Below are 16,800 nucleotides of genomic sequence, written 5' to 3'. Positions count from 1 at the left end.
CCAAGTGTTTTGGTTTGGTTGTTTTGGTTGCTAGTATTGGGATTTGCTGTTAAAAGTGTAATACTTGGTATTGGTGTTAAGAATTGCTGCTGCTCCAACAGCAGATGGTGTGATTGGCATTCTGGTAGAGGCAGTGGTATTGTTAAGGGCACAGTCACAAACTTGTAATAAGGAGACTAGTGCTGCAAGCAGTTTTTCCCAAAATGAGAGATTTGTTGATTGTGAAGGATAGTTTTTTGTACTATTATTACCAAAGAAAATGATAGCTAGGATTTATCAATTGCTACATACAGGTCAGTTGCATCTGTGTGATTCATAAATCACCAGTTGCAGTTTTTGAGTACAAAAACTTTTCATGGCAGTGTTTTAGTTTTCTCCAACTCAAAGGAAAGGTCAACTTTTAGTGACCTTTCCTTTATTTTGGAAGATAATTTGGTCAAGCATTACCATTTTAATTTATTCTTTCTTTAAGCTCTGAAATAGCAAAGCACTGATGTCTTCTTTTCATATAGGTCAGCTTCCTTTGTAAATAAACTATTTTTTCTTTGAGAAATCTTATTTTTAGTTGTGGTAAGGGTGGCAGATATCAGCCTGGTATGCATATATTGTACATGTTTCTTAATGAATGGATGAGAAGTTTCATAGCTTCTACTTTCTTCATACTCCATTGGCATAGGTGGTAGGAGATTAAGAGTGTAGATATTAGTGTCAGGCAGACCTGGGTGAGAATCCTGGCTTTACCCAGGCAAATGACTTAATCTTCCCATACCTCAATTTCTGCATCTTTAAAATGGAAATATCAGTACTTTTAAAATTGGTTGAATGGGGACCACAATGAAATAATATATGTAAATATTGAGCATCCTGGTAACCAATATTATTTTAGTTATGTAGTTACTGCCCTACCCCATCCTTAGGATAAATTGCAATTTTAAAAACTTTGAGTTGGCTTCCAGAGTCATTTGCTAATTAGATGTAATACAAATTCTTGAGGTGCTTAAATGATCTCAAATGGTCTATAAGAGGAGGCATTTGGACAGAGTCAGGGTTAAAAAAAAAAGAGAGAGACCTTCCTACCCATTAGAGAGTTGAAATAGGATAGGCTGAGCTCATTTGTAATTCATTTTATCTGTTCACAAACGTTATGATCTGCATATCAGAGTTGTGTGCCCAGCTGGCTGTGCCACTTGACAAGGAGTTTCAAAGAGTAAGAAGAAGACTCACTTCATGCTATTAATTTTGACCTTTGGAGCCATAATAAACAGCCTGAGGTTTTACCTCAGGGCTTGGGGGAAGAAACCTTTTATTAGTCCTGTATCTGTTGATGCTGTGAAGTACAGTGTTGCTTTCTCACCTCTTTAGTGCCTCAGTTTCAGCCACGTGTGTGAAGCAATGTTTCTGCTGTAGTATTGTCTATAAGGCTGCCCAAGCCTATTGGAATTGCCCATTGTATAGTACACAGTTCTTGAATCTTTTGTCCTCTATCAGAGGGTCTCGTTGACAGTGGCTGTCAGCTGGCTGGCATCTTACTGCCTAAGTGGAATGATGAAAGCACTTTCTTTCTCTCTGTTTTTCCATTGTAACATACCCATCTTTCCAACTGATGTGAAATGATTTGGCTCTTATGGGTGGCATGAAACAGCTTCATAGATATGCCTACTTTAGCCCAGCTAAGGGAATTAGATTAGGGAGAATTTTTAGGTGCCGGTGAGCAGTTTGTCACAGACTACTGAGGGTTACATTTAAGTGAAAACCATTAGTGGAATTGCTAGGATCGCTTCCTGTTAGATAAGCCTTCTCTGTTTCCTATGATAATTGTGAAGTGTTTTTTGTTTTTTGTTTTTCCTTTTCTTCCTATCTGCTCCTAGTGCCATAGGCCTAGATCTTTTCCCAGGTGCAAGTCTGTGAAAATATTTCCCCTCCTGACTGCTTAATAAATGTCAGTAAACCCTAAAGGTAAAATTACATGTGAGAAAGGAGTCTCACATTTAATCTAGGGATTAAATCCCTAGATTTAATCCTCCTTTTTCTCCTTTTACCCTAGCACTTACTTGTTCTCTGATTACAACTCAGTGTCTCAGAGTATTAATTCTTTCTTTAGGAATTGGCCTTCCTACTATGTTGTGAGCTTCTGGGGACAGGACCTCAGCTCAGTCATCTTTTATCTCCCTCTGCACATCCAGCATAGTATGTTACATTGGGTAGGCCTCCATACATTTTTGTTAAAAATAATTGAGGTGAATAGATTCGTAATTAAGCAGAATAATTGGAATATATGATATATATGACCTTTGGTCCCTAGAAATATCAAATTTTTTCCTGGTGTTACTTGTTTGTGTTAAAGAAAAAGTGTAGAAAACAGATACCATTTTTACAGTGAATTTTATTAACTTTCTAATTTTTAATTTTTGTGGGTATGTAGTAGGTGTATATACTTATGGGGTACATGAGATGGTTTGATATAGGCATGTAATGCGTAGTAATCACATCATGGAGAATGGGGTATCCATCCCCTCAAGCATTTATCCTTTGTGTTACAAACAAACCAATTTTACTCTTTTATGTTAAAATGTACAGTTAGATTATTATTGACTATAGCCACCCTGTTGTGCTATCAAATAGTAGATCTTATTCATTCTTTCAATTTTTTATACATATTAACCATCCGCATTCCCCACCACCCTCATTACCCTTCCCAGCCTCTGGTAACCCTCATTCTACTCTTTATCTCCATTCGTTCAATTGTTTTGATTTCTAGATCCCACAAATAAGTGAGAACATGTGATTTTTGTCTTTCTGTGCCTGGTCTATTTTACTTAATATAATTATCTCCATTTCCATCCATGTTGTTGCAAATAACAGGACCTCATTCTTTTTTATGGCTGAATAGTACTGCATTGTGTATATGCACCACATTTTTTTTATCCATTCATCAGTTGACAAACACGTTGCTTCCAAGGTTTGGCTATTGTGAACAGGGCTGCAGCAAACCTGGGGGTGCAGATATCTCTTTGATATACTGATTTCCTTTCTTTTGAGTATTTACCCAGTAGTGAGATTGCTGGATCATATGGTAGCTCTATTTTTAGTTTTTCTGAGGAACCTCCAAACTGTTCTCCATAGTGGTTGTACTAATTTACATTCCCACCAACAGTGTACGAAGATTACCTTTTCACCACATGCTCACCAGCATTATTACTTGTATTTTGGATGTAAGCCATTTTAACTGGGGTCAGATGATGTCTCATTGTAGTTTTGATTTGCATTTTTCTGATGATCAGTGATATTGAGCACCTTTTCATATGCCTGTTTGCCACTTGTATGTCTTTTGAGAAATATCTGTTCAAATCTTTTGCACATTTTTTGATTGGATTATTAGATTTTTTTTCTATAGGGTTGTTTGAGCTCCTTATATATTCTAATTATTAACCCTTTGTCAAATGGGTAGTTTGCAGATATTTTCTCCCATTCTGTGGGTTGTTTATTCACTTTGTTGATTGTTTCCTTTGCTGTGCAGAAGGTTTTTAACTCAATGTGATCCCATTTGTCCATTTTTGCCTTGGTTGCTGTGATTGTGGGGTATTACTCAAAAATTTTTTGCCCAAACCAATGTCCTGGAGATTTTTCCCAGGTTTTCTTATAGTAGTTTCATAGTTTGAGATTTCAGATTTAAGTCTTTAATATACTTGATTTGATTTTTGTATATGGTGAGAGATAGGGGTCTAGTTTCATTCTTCTGCATGTGGATATCCAGTTTTCCCTGCACCATTTATTGAAGAGACTGTCTTTTCCCCAGTGTATGTTCTTGGCACTTTTGTTGAAAATGAGTTCACTCTGCGTGTGTGGATTTGTTTCTGGGTTCTCTATTCTGTTCTATTGGTCTATGTGTCTGTTTTTATGCCAGTACAATGCTATTTCGGTTACTATAGCTCTGTAGTATAATTTGAAGCCAGGTAATGTGGTTCCTTCAGTTTTGTTCTTTCTGTTTAGGATAGCTTTGGCTATTCCGGGTCTCTTGTGGCTCCATATAAATTTTAGGATTCTTTCTATTTCTGTGAAGAATGTCATTGGTATTTTGATAGGGATTGCATTGAATCTGTAGATTGGTTTGGGTAGTATGGACGTTTTAACAATGTTGATTCTTTCAATCCATGAACATGGAATGTCTTTCCATTTTTTTGGTGTCTTCTTTAATTTCTTTCATCCATGTTTTATATTTTTCATTATAGAGATCTTTTATTTCTGTAAGTTAATTCCTAGTTATTTAATTTTATTTGTGGCCACTATAAATGGGGTTAATTTTTAAATTTCTTTTTTAGATTGTTCACTCTTGGCATATAGAAATGCTACTGATTTTTTGTGTGTTGATTTTTTTATCTTGCAACTTTACTGAACTTGTTTATCACTACTAATAGTTTTGTGGTAGAGTCTTTAGGTTTTTCCAAATATAAGTTCATATCATCTACAAACAAGGATACTTTGACATCTTCCTTTTCGGTTTGGATGCCCTTTATTTCTTTCTCTTGTCTGATTACTCTAGCTAGGACTTCCAGTCCTAAACTGAGTAACAGTGATGAAGGTGGGCATCCTTATCACGTTCCAGATCTTAGAAGAGAGGCCTTTCAGTTTTTCCCTATTCAGTATGATACTAGCTGTGGGCCTGTCATATATGGCTTTTATTATGTTGAGGTATGTTCCTTCTATACCTAGTTTTTTGAGGATTTTTATTCTATATTAAAAAAATGAACTTTTCATTAACTTTAAAAATGAGTGATTTTTGAAGGTGACCTATTCCTTAAACTAGCTTGCCATTTGCAGACAGACTGTTTTCTCTCCTTAGGAGTGATTATAAAGATCTTTGTTCCAAATCCAAAGCAGTCACTTCAGTAATTTTTTTGCCAACATTGGTTCTATTAAACATGCATGTATTTCTCAAAGTATTTTTTTTTTTCCCTAAAAGTACATTCCTGCCCCAAGGACATAGTGATCTGCCCAGTTTCCTAAGTAACACTGCAGTTTTAACAACTCACCTGATCTTTCAGTTACCTGCAGTAAAAAAGAAAATAGAAATGTTGTGTTCATGCTTGGATAGAAAGAATCCTCTTTCCATTAATTGTTAATTTCAGCATTCACCTTCACACTTGTAATAAGAATTTAGTGACTTTTTCTGAGATAAGAATTTTTTAAAAATTCTTATTTAAAAATAAAAATTTTTTGCTTTTAGTGCCCATTCTTCCAACTCTGCCCTGGCAAATACCACCACAGTGGGGAAACTATGACACTCTTAGGGGAAGTACTGATCCCACACTTATACTGTGAAAGAAGTGTATACCCCAGGTTTTGCTGGCCTGAGTGAAGATTGTCCCTGAGGCCCTGATCAGATGAAACAGAAAAGGCATAGCCTGTCTTTTCTCTAATTGCATATATACTGGGGAACAGTATTTTTATCTAAATTTATATTCATTTAATCTTCTATTATTCTTTAGGTTGAATACTTAGATCTCTATTATTGACTAGGTTGGCTCTGGGAATTTGGTAGATTTTTCAACTCAGTAATTTTCGAAGTAGATAGGTGCTTATCAGAATTACCCAGGGAAAAATTTCAAAATAAATATGTTACTGATTCTGCTCCCACTCCTGCCCAGCCTACTAAATTAGGATCTTGATAGGGACATGTGTATTTAGTAAAAGCTGCTTATATAATTCTGGTAACCATTTGCCACTCCAGTTGAGAATGAAGTTTTAACTTGGTGGAGACTTTAACTTATACTTAGCCTTTTATACAATATGCCTAATTGAAAGATCACTTCCCTTAACGTATTACATGGTTTGCAACCCAAGAACAACCATATACTACTCTTGAAAAAGAGTTCTGAAATACCTCGTTACTCTTTTACCCTTTCTACTTGTAGGGAGGGTCTCTGTGTTGGTGAGAAAGGGAAGCTCAGACTCTTTATCCTTGTTGTTACCGCATTTGTGCTTTTGTCCCTCTTTTAGTTTCCATTTTGAGAGTAAACAGTGATGCTTTCAAAGTAAAATAACACACATTAAATAAATAACACATTAAAAAGAAAAGGAGCCAAGTGGTTGTTAAGTACCCCTAAATGAAAATGGGGTTGGGGAGGTGGTCAACCTCCTTATTTTTCTTTCCCTTCTTTGATTTTTTATGTCTGCAATTGATGATCTGGAATTTGGGGATAAACAAAAAACTGTGGAACTGCCTCTTCAACAGGAAGCCGAAGCTGTAGCAGTTGCCTTACCCACGTGCTAAGATTCCCCAAAATAATACAGGCAGCCCTGCCAACCCCACACATAATATTCTTTACTTCTGAGCAGGGCTGTGCTAATATTCTGAATGTGCCGTGCCACATGACAGCTTCCATTTCCTGCCTCTAAATCCTCTTGCTGTAAGCACCCAACTTCCTTCTTCTTTTCCCCAGGCTTGTTCTCTTTTTCTTCCTCTTCTTTTTAAAATTTTATTTTATTTTAAAAAACTGACACATAATGATTATACATATTTATGGGGTACACGGTGGCATTTCAATACATACAATATGTAGTGATCAAATCAGGGTCATTAGCATATCCATCTGCTCAAACATTTATCATTTCTTTTTGTTAGAAGCATTCAATATCCTCCTTCTAGCTATTTGAAACTGTGTAATATATAATTGTTCACTATAGTCACCTTACAGTACTATAGAATGCTAGCATTTATTCCTCCTATCTAGCTATAAGTTTATATCTTTTAACAAATCCTTCTCTATTCCTTCCTTCCCCTACCTCAGCCTGAAGTATCCTCTGTTCTACTTTTTTTTTTTTTTTTTTTCTCTTTTATTTTTTTTTTTTTTAAAAATTTTTATTTTATTAGTTTGTTGGAAGTCATATTTATAACCTAAGTCCAAAAATATTCTTAAAATATTTATGAAAAAAGTTCTGGCAAAGTCTTTTTTTTTTTTTTTTTTAATTATACTTTAGGTTTTAGGGTACATGTGCACAATGTGCAGGTTTGTTACATATGTATCCATGTGCCATGTTGATTTCCTGCACCCATTAGCTCGTCTACTTTTTACTTCTATGAGATCAACTTTTTTAAGCTTCCACTTATGAGTAAGAACTCAATGTGTTTAATTTTCTGTTCCTGGCTTGTTTTCACTTAACCTAGTATCCTCTAGTTCCATCCATGTTGCTGTGAATGACAGGACTTACTCTTTTTTTTTTTTTTTAAATGCCTGAATAGTATTCCATTATGTAGCAGGCTTGTTCTGGGTCCTCTTCCTTCTTTGTCCTCTAGGGTTCTTTCCAAGCAGATGGGGACTTCACATAGAAAAATAGATTTTCCCAAGCTGTAAACTCTAGCAGTACTAATGTTCACTTAAAACCAAGGAAGAAGCAAAATGTCTTACTGTCCTGTTATAACAGTTTGATCATTTCTTTTCTTCCCTCCCCAAATCTTGTCTAGGAAGGGACATAAAGAAAAATGTCCTCATATACTGACAGCGAAGATATGATGTTATTCTACCTCCTATGAAATAGCTCTCCAACCTCGAAATGGGTCTTAAGAGAAATGTTTTAAGAGGGAAGGATCATTTAAACTGAGTTTTAAAAACGAACATACCTTCTCTTCATTGATACCCTAGTTTCTTTGTTATTCATATTCTATAACCTGAAAAGCTGCACAGCTGCAGATAGGACTTGGCTATAAGATCCATCAAGGCAGAGATTGTCTCTTGTTTATCACTATATCCCTAGAGTTTAGTACAGTGCTTGGCAAGAGTAGGTGCTCAGTAAAAATTTAGTGAACAATAAAAGAAGCAAAAAACTGCTTAGTAGAAAGGAAATAGTCCATAAAAGTACATAATTTTACAATGAAATAATTCACTTAACAAGTTTCATTACTTGATTTCCTTAGAAAGTCTTCAGTTCTTTCCTGTTATAACCAGAGGAATTTACAAAATCTGAAGAATTTACAAAATCTGAAGGATTTAGGATATTCAAGGCAACAGTTAGAGGTAGGAATGGGGTGGTAGAAGTAGACCATTTACGACAGAGAGAAGTAATGTACTGGAGGCATAGCAGTAAAGGGTCACTTAATGTAGAGACAATTGACCTGAAGGCTTAACAATATCGCCTAGAGGAGCAGGGTGGTGGAACGACCACCTGAGCCATTGAACCCACAATAGCACCCTAAGATGTTGCGGTATAATAAACTGTGTGCGTAATAATAGGTAAGTAATACTTATTCTCAGTTTTCTAAAGTAAATAAGCATTTCCATTAAAAGTTGTTAAAAACTTTAACATTTTAGTGCATAAATTTTTTTTTTTTTTTAATTCCAAAATGACACTGTCATTCCTTGAAAGTGTGACATAAGTAGTACTGACTAGGTCCATAAAAGAGTTGATAATATGGGCCTTTTCCCATGTTACTGACATATATCAAACATGCAAAATGGTGAAAATGATGGATGGGGGCAAATAAAAGGCAGTATTTGTGTAGTTCAGCTCAAGTTGCTACTCCAAGAATTAGTATCTTAATATACTTCTTGAGTACTTATGCTTCTCATTTTGCATCTGTCTCATGAAACTCAGCATGTTGTAAACTGTGATCTTGAAGAAGCAATGTTTTTAATTAACTTTTTACTGAAGGATAAACATACAGGGAAGAGTACAAAGAAATATACACTTGATAAATAGTCACAAAGTTACAGTCAAGTAACCAAAGCATCCAGATGAAGAAAAAGAGCATTGTCAGAAAGAACCCCAGAAGCTCCCTGTGCCTCTTCTCTGCCTGTCTTCCCCCTCACCACTGCTGTAGAGCGCCACCATCCTGATGTCTAACAGTAACGTGGTTTAGCGTGAAACAGTGGTGTTAACATTTTTTTCTGAAAAGCTTTGGAGGTTCCTTTAATGAGCTTCAGCTAAAGAGGAATGAAGCATGACTATACACTGTTAGCCTTTGTTTGACTTTGTTTCTCCTTCTGAATCATGCCTGAGGATAAGGATGATTGAATAAGATCAGAGTGCTTGGATAGTCTCAGTTTGGGTATGTACTCAAGTCCCATGTTTGTGGAAAAGATGGATGCTCTATGTGTTCTACATTTCTCTGTTTTGAGGAGAAACACAATTTTGTAGTGTCACTTTATTTTCTGCTTGTGTCTGGACTTCAAAGGGAATTACCACCACTTTGTTCAGACTAAAGTCCTGTCTACCTTTGATGTTGTCATCTATGTTAATTTATTATTAAATCAGCATGCTGCTTAGACTTATTCCCAGGATTTATGCAAGGTATGAAAAAGGAAGCGTTTTCCCTACTTTACACATTTATAATTAGTTATTTAGAATTAACTATTTGGGCTTTCAGAATTAATTATTCATGAGGTATTTGACTTAATTTTCTGTACAGGACAGAGTGATCAATAAAAGGTGGTTTGGATGGAATTTTCCAAACCACTGGCTTTGTATTATAAATCTCAGCCCATAACATTCTTTGCATTCCTAAAGAATTTCTTAGGATTTTAGTCAAATTCTTATATTTTCCTATTTATAAATTGAATTGATTCTGAAGCTTTTGCTATTTAGAGACGTGAAAGTGTGTGTGTGTGTGTGTGTGTGTGTGTGTGGTGTGTGCATGCGCGCGCTCACGCATGCATGCACCCTTTTCAACTGTACAAGTTATTTTGGGGGCTTTCTGAGTCAAAAAATGTGTCCATTCAACAGCTGTCTTGTTGCCTTGCTAACCAGGTTTTCTTAGGTTTGTCTGAGGTTCTAGTTTTAAGACTACTAAGGGTCTTGATCCTCAGCTGGGACTACTGATTAGGAATTTATCTGGTATAATTTTATATGTTATTTACTTTGGCTAGTTTTTTTAAATTGTGGTAAAATGTACATAATATAAAATTTACTATTTTAATCACTTTTAAGTGTTCGAGTGGCCATTTGATTTTTAGAACTTTTATTCATTCACAGCAGTTTTAATCAACAGTCAATGAGGATCGCCTGTGTGCCTTGAGCCAAGGTTGGTAGATCAGTGGAAAATTATCAAAGAAGTGTAAATAAAGTTTCTGTTCTCAAGATCCTTGTTCTTAATCTCAAAGAGATTAAGCCTTCTTGTTTCATTAGAGAAGCAAGATATATGCACACCAGTTAAACATTGCTTCATGATAGATGAGGCCCCAGATATTCAAGGAACACTTTGTGTAAAGGTGAGACTCATTTTGGTCTTTAATCAGAGGCAGGATCTGTCTAGTTTGAGAGGGACAAAATCTTCACATACGTAAAGATTTTTATTTTCTTAATTTGCATACAGTACAATACATTCTTGGGGAACAGTGGTGAACTAAAATAGCATACCAGCTAGTTCAGTGTTAATCCCACTGTCTTTCACAGAATCGTTTGCTTTTAAAATAAGCTGAATATTCAGATGAAGGAACATATTATCACATAATTAATATTTTTATTTTTTGCCTGTAAAATAAAAAACATAATATTTTAAAAAGTCACAGAAACTAAACTTACTTAACTTGTGATGTAGACAGTATTAAAAATTCAGATTTACATGGCAGGAGGTTAAACTTCCTATTAAAATTCTATGCAAATATCTGTGTTCATGCAGCATTAAACTTTTTCAACGTATTACCTCTTGGGAGTAAGTATTTCATTAGTGAGTTTAGAGCAATTGTGGTTATAGTTTTTATGAAAAATAATTGTATAAAAATAAGCATGTAATGCAACACATATTTATTGAAATTAATCTTGAATGTCTGCTACACTGAAATCAGGTAAAAAGTTTAGAATGGGTGTGTATTGTGGATAAAGAGTGAGTTATTATTAATTCTGAATAATGTTGTCCCAATGCTTAATGGCAAAAGATGGTGCCCATTTTGTTTATGTCTGTAATGGGTTAAGGATTTAATCTGGGCTACATGTAATGTCTTACAATAAGAATTAAAAAGTTCAAACCATTTTTCTTCTTCTTACATCTGCAGACAGGCAAATGTACATTGGGGACCACCATGTTCACGTGACATCAAGAGGAAGCGGAAACCAGTGGCCACAGCATCTTTGTCTAGCCCCAGTGCAGGTGATTACATGCAGTTATCATTTATTGAGCGTGTACCGTGTGTCAGGCAGTAAATTATGTGTTTTGTATACCTTTTCATGTAATGTTTGTGATAGTGTAGGTCATTTTATTCCCACTTTACATGGGAAAACTGAGACTACAAGAAATAATTAGCCTAGTTCTCGCTGACTCTGAAGTCTGTGCTTTTTCACTGTTACATGGCTATCTAGAGTTTGAAACCCTGTATTCCACTATCAGCAATCTCCAGTCATCTGAGCTTTTGTTTTAGCACAGACAGGAAATTAGGTCCATGTTAATGAAAGTCCAGGTGAAGTGGCAGTTCAGTCAGGCAGTCACAAGGGGTTATTTACTTTCTCATCTTGCATACAGTACAGTACATTCTTACTGCTTTTATAAGTAGAATGCTAATATTTTACTGGTCATGACATTCCTAATTAAAAACAATTTTTTAGGCTAAAACTTTTCAGGTTTTTTTTGTGTTTTTTTTTTTTTTTTTTTTAAACAAAACTAACACTAATTGGTAGAAGCCAAAATAGTACTTCTCTTTGGTGGGGAGCAGTGACCAAGAGAGGGCACAAAGAAGCCCTCTGGGCTGTTGGCAGTGCTCCATATGATGAACTTGGTGGGGGTGTGTGGCTGCTTACATAGGTAGAATCTGGAGCTGTGCACTTAGGATTGATGTCCTTCACTGTGTGTATGTTATCCTTCAGTGAAAAAAAGGGGAGAGTTATGTGTTAATATTTCAGTGAGAAAACTGGATACTGAATATACCATTGAATATTTTATTTTCTTTAGAAAATACTACCTATTATATAAATCAGAAGAGTTGATAGCTGAATAGAGAGTAAACCTCACACAGATGGGGAGGGAGCCCTATCCTCTACCTTAACTTAGTAAGTTTTGGTGAACTGTGAAATTGTCCTCTTTGAGCTTCTGTTTGGGAAGTCTGCTTGATGGTGGTTCATACTGGACAATCTTCATCACAGGTCTGATGATTATAGTACTTTTTTTTTTCAGTGCTTTCCACATGGCCAGGCCCTGAGCTGAACACTTTGTAAACATTATTTCACCTAATCTTTGCAACAGCCTTATAAGGTAGATGCTGTTTTTATTCCCAATTTACACATGAGAAAACCAAGGCTTAAATCACTTCCCTGAGGCCACATGGTTGATAAATTGCAGAGCCAAGATCAGACCGGTTTCCTTGTGACTCTAGAGCTGTCCTGCAGGTGTTCTTCTTTTCATATATATAACAAGATCAAGTCCAGACTAGGACTGCACATCAAAACTCAGATCCTCATTCGGTCTGTGGTATTGGAAGCATTAAAAGAAAACCACCCCTCTTTTATCTTTTTGTTCTTTTTTTTCTCCTTAATATCTAGCTTCTATTTTTAGCTTTTAATTGTTTATAAGAGAGGAACCACTGGGAAGAGTTTAAAATCCTTGTTCCCTATTCAGGTTGGGAAATGTATGTGTGTGGGGGTGGGTATTAAACAAGACTTGAGCATTAAACATTTCCCCTCCTGAGCCCAGCTCCTCTCCTCTCACTTGTTGACTAAGCCCTGCTTCACTGAGCATTTTCTTTTTTTTCTACCCACAAACCTGAGTGCCCCATGGAGGTGAAGGACATAGCCTAAGTCTGTGCCATCAGTCAGTAGAACAAATGGGCTTGCTCTGCCTAACATCGGGCCATCTCGGATTCCACCTCTTTTATAGGAATGAGTGATGAAGAGAGGTGCGTTCCGCTTTGCCGCTGTATTAATACACATCAGGGGCCAGCTCCTGGCACTAAATCACGCTACTGCATACATCTGTTATCGGACTCTTCACCAGTGTGATGAACAAGACTGCAGATAGAGGCTTCCTTGTGTCATTCTTTATAGGATTTTCCTAAAAGAATAAATAGCTCAGATCTCTGCCAACACTCTCCCCTGTCACTGTGATGAATTCAGCTTCTTTCTTAAACATGCAGCCACAAATCTTTTCCCTTTTTCCCCTCCCCCACTGGTAGAAAGTTTTGAGTTGAAATTGACTGAATTTAAAGATATTAATAAGGCTAGAGAGGTGAAGAGCAGGAAGAAACAGCATGTCTTCCTTGCCTTTTTGTACTAATAGTAACAAAAGGCCAAGGAAAAGACTGTAAATGACCATAGGGTTGTTAAATAGACCCATCTTGAAAGTGTAGCACCTTTATTTTCTTTGTATCTTCATTCTCCCCTCCTTTATGGCTTTCTAGCTTGCAGGCGTCTAGTGCACAGAACCACACCCTGGATCTTAGTGAGCAAGCATGCTAACCGGCTTCTGAGACTTGATACACCAGAACGGGGATTTCCCTGCAAGTGTCTCCCTCATGCTGAAGTGAACTAGCTGAATATGCTCTTAAAGAATGTAGTCAGAAAAGAAAAAAAATGGATTATCTTCTCCAAAATTTGAGACTAAGTAGCTGTAAAAAACATAATAAACCCAGATGAAAACCAGACTTCGTTTTCTTGAAATGATTTTCTCCATCAGAATGGTAGATCAGAGCCATTGGCATGCAGATTCCAATCCTTTAAAAAGTAAACACATGCCTTTTGATAAAGCGGAATTGAGGTGATCAGAAATTCTGTTGAGAACCCAGCTATTTGTGTGAGTATATTTTAGCTATCCCAAAAACTTTTTCTGACCTTTCTCTTTCTGGGATAGGATATGTGTGCTTAGAGTATCATTCAGAAGGGTACCTAATAGTTAATCTGTTAATTAGTTACATCAGGTTTCAAATACTAGGTCAGTGAGATGAGAGAGAGAGAGAGAGATTTGAATTGTCAAATGTATTGTCAGATGCATTCACAAGAGCAGGACTGCTTATCTGCTTTGCTCACTACTGCACCCCTAGCATCTAAATGAATACCTAGCCCATAGAATAAACCCACTGGTTATTTGTTGTAAGAATAAGTTAATAGAATCTTAAAGTTGAAACAGAGTGATTCCTGATATATTCTAACCACATGGTTGGATTCAGTAGTTCCATTTTAGGATGTCCCTTTTCTCGGGAGTCATAGGGCAAATTCTTATTGCCCACTGTGTCTTTTTAAATGTTTTTTAAAATTAAACATGTTTCTTAGTAAATATTGAATGGGTGTAAAAGAACATTTATAGCAGATGTGTAAGGAGTAAATAAAATACAGCAAATATCCATGTACCTACCATTCACTTTAAGAAAAAGTTAAAATTTTCTTTTTTAAAAACTTTAAAAGTTTTAAAAAGTTAAAATCTTTAAAAATCTTCTCCCTGCTCTCCTCAGAGGTAAAAGTTATTCTGATTGTTTTTTATCGTTTGTCATTCTTTTGTTTCTTTCAAGTAGTTTTAGCAGACATATGTATCTTCAAGCAATATATTGTCCAGTTTTGTTTTTGAACCTTGTATATATGAAATCAAAGTATGTCATATTTTATGTTGCAGCTTTCACCGGGTTCTGTTTTTGAGATTCAGTTATGCTTTGTCCTGCCAAAAATCTGTTTCAACTGCCATGTATATGGTATTCTATTGTATGAATATGATTAATATGCTATAATTAAATGTTCTTGATGAACATTTGGATTGTATTCCTGTTTTATGCTATTACGGAAAATACTGCACTGTTCTCTGAGAGAACAAGTGCAAACATTCTTTTAGGCCACTTCCCGCTCATTAGGATGGCTATATCAAAAAACAGAACATCAGGTGTTGGTGCGGATGTGGAGAAATTGGAACCCTTGTGTAGTGCTTGTGGGAAGGTAAAATTGTGCATTGCTGTGGAAAACAGCATGTAAAAAAACAGTTCCTAAAAAAATTAAACATAAAACTACCATATGATCCAGCAGTTCTGTTTCTGTGCATATACCCAAAAGAATGAAAAGCAGAGACTCAAAATAGATTTTTGCACACCTTTGTTTACAGCAGCATTATTTGCAGTCGGGGTGGAAACAACTCACATGTCCATTGCTGGATGAAAGGATGAACACAATGTGCTATATATATACAATGGAATGTTATGTAGCTTGAAAGCCTTTCTTATTCAGAATGAAACTCTGCCACGTGCTACAAATTGAATGAAGACATTTGCTAAGTCAAATAAGTTAGACACAAAAGGAGAAATATTGTGTGATTCCACTTTTATAAGCTACTAGAATAGTCAAATTCATAGAAACAGAAAGGAAAATAGTGGTTGCCAGGGGCTAGGGGAAGAGGGAAATGGGGGGAATTATTGTTTAATGGGTACAGAGTTTCCATTTGAGATGATGAAAAAGTCCTGGTGATAAATAGTGGTGACAGTTACACAACAGTGTGAATGTACTTAATGCGACTGAACTGTACAGTTAAAAATGGATAAGATAGCAAATTTTATGTATATTTTACTATAATAAAAAATAGCAAAAAAAAAGTTTTTCTAGGGTAGTGCTTTTTTCACTGCAGTTTGGTGATCATGTAGGTATAGTTTTTTGAAATTTATTACCAGTTAAATATGAGTGAGTATATGTGCCTGAGTTTGTTGTGAGTATGTGTGTATGAGAGAGAAAAAGAGAGAGATTTGAGTTGTCAAATGTATTTCCTGCTGCTGTGGTGAAGTTCCAAAATGTTTGAAAGCTGTTGCCCTCAAGAAACTCTTGTATATAGAGTAACAGCTTTCAAGATATTTTTACATTAGCCCACAATAAGAAATTCATGTTTGAATATGTGTGTTGGTTGTACATGTAAATCTGAAATAAATCCTGGGTGCACGCTGATACTTTCTATTTTTTTCATTGAGGAAAAAAAAGTAATGGCCATGACCCACTAAATTGATTTTGTGACCCACAATTTGAAAATTACTGTTCTAGGTTACATTTCTGGGAGTGGAATTATTGGGTGACAGGGTAAAATCCAAACTTTCCTAGATTTTGCCATATTTTAGTATATATTTGTTCTCAGCAGAGTGGGTGGAGATGATGGTGTTTTGTGCCACTCCACTCAGGGGCATTTGGAAATGTGAAGTAAATGTTTGTTTGTCACAATGACTGGGGAGTGTTCCTGGCATTCAGCAGATAGGATCCAGGTCGGTAAGTGTTCTGAAGTATACAAGACAGCCCTGCACAAGCCATGTCTCCTGTCCAGAATGTCTTTAGTGATCTTATTGAAAAATATTGGGCCTAATTGTGCTCTTTTTCTACATTTTCCTTGTTGTATGGTATATATTTATTGGTAACACTGCCCTATCGGAGGCATGGGTTGTGGCAGGAAGAGCGTGGGGTTTAGAGTCCAGTATCTGTGCTTGAATCTTGATATTTAACCAGCTCTGTTTTATCCCTGAACAATTTATCTGATCTCTCTATACCTTAGCTCCCTGATCTAGACAGTGGAGATCACTATGAGTCATCTCTATGAGTATCTATGAGTAAGGGTTTGCATTAACAAGATCATGAGTATTCATTGTTTAAGCAATATACACATAAGTACTTAATAAGTGATTTTTACTACATTATGAATGCGTGCTACTGAATTTATATTTGTTCAATTGAACCCATTTTCTCAGATTAGGAAATACTGTCTTATTTAAATCTTGTCTTTACTTTTTTGTAGAGTAAAAAGAGGTACCTTATGTGGCCACGTGGGTTACTAGGACATGAAGTATAAGGATTAAGAAAATTTTGTTTCTAAGTATCTCTCATTCTAATTTGTCTTATTCTAATTTATCTCCCCTTGATGTTTTTGTTCCTCTCTAT

At 35.9% G+C, this 16,800-nt stretch overlaps 1 protein-coding gene across 6 annotated transcripts in view; it reads left to right on the top strand.

Annotated features, from left to right (window-relative positions):
• Positions 1-16,800, top strand: part of GPATCH2L (G-patch domain containing 2 like) — a 74,734-nt gene that overhangs the window by 33,215 nt on the left and 24,719 nt on the right. The window contains exons 9-11 of one of the 6 annotated variants that reach the window (XR_009210179.1): positions 2,102-2,201; positions 10,986-11,080; positions 13,317-13,428. Coding sequence is in view for 3 of the 6 variants with exons in the window: in XM_032135061.2 (XP_031990952.1) it covers positions 10,986-11,080; positions 13,317-13,447 (226 nt within the window). In the remaining 3 variants the exon portion in view is untranslated. Of the gene's footprint in view, positions 1-2,101; positions 2,202-7,912; positions 8,013-10,985; positions 11,081-13,316; positions 16,791-16,800 lie in introns of those variants that run through there. The other 5 variants (XR_009210178.1, XR_009210177.1, XM_058429247.1 and 2 more) reach the window with 5 other exon arrangements.

This window comes from Hylobates moloch, unplaced genomic scaffold, assembly GCF_009828535.3.
Source record: "Hylobates moloch isolate HMO894 unplaced genomic scaffold, HMol_V3 SCAFFOLD_16, whole genome shotgun sequence".
NCBI classification, from domain to species: Eukaryota; Metazoa; Chordata; class Mammalia; order Primates; family Hylobatidae; genus Hylobates; species Hylobates moloch.
This window is presented reverse-complemented; position numbering and strand designations above follow the sequence as displayed.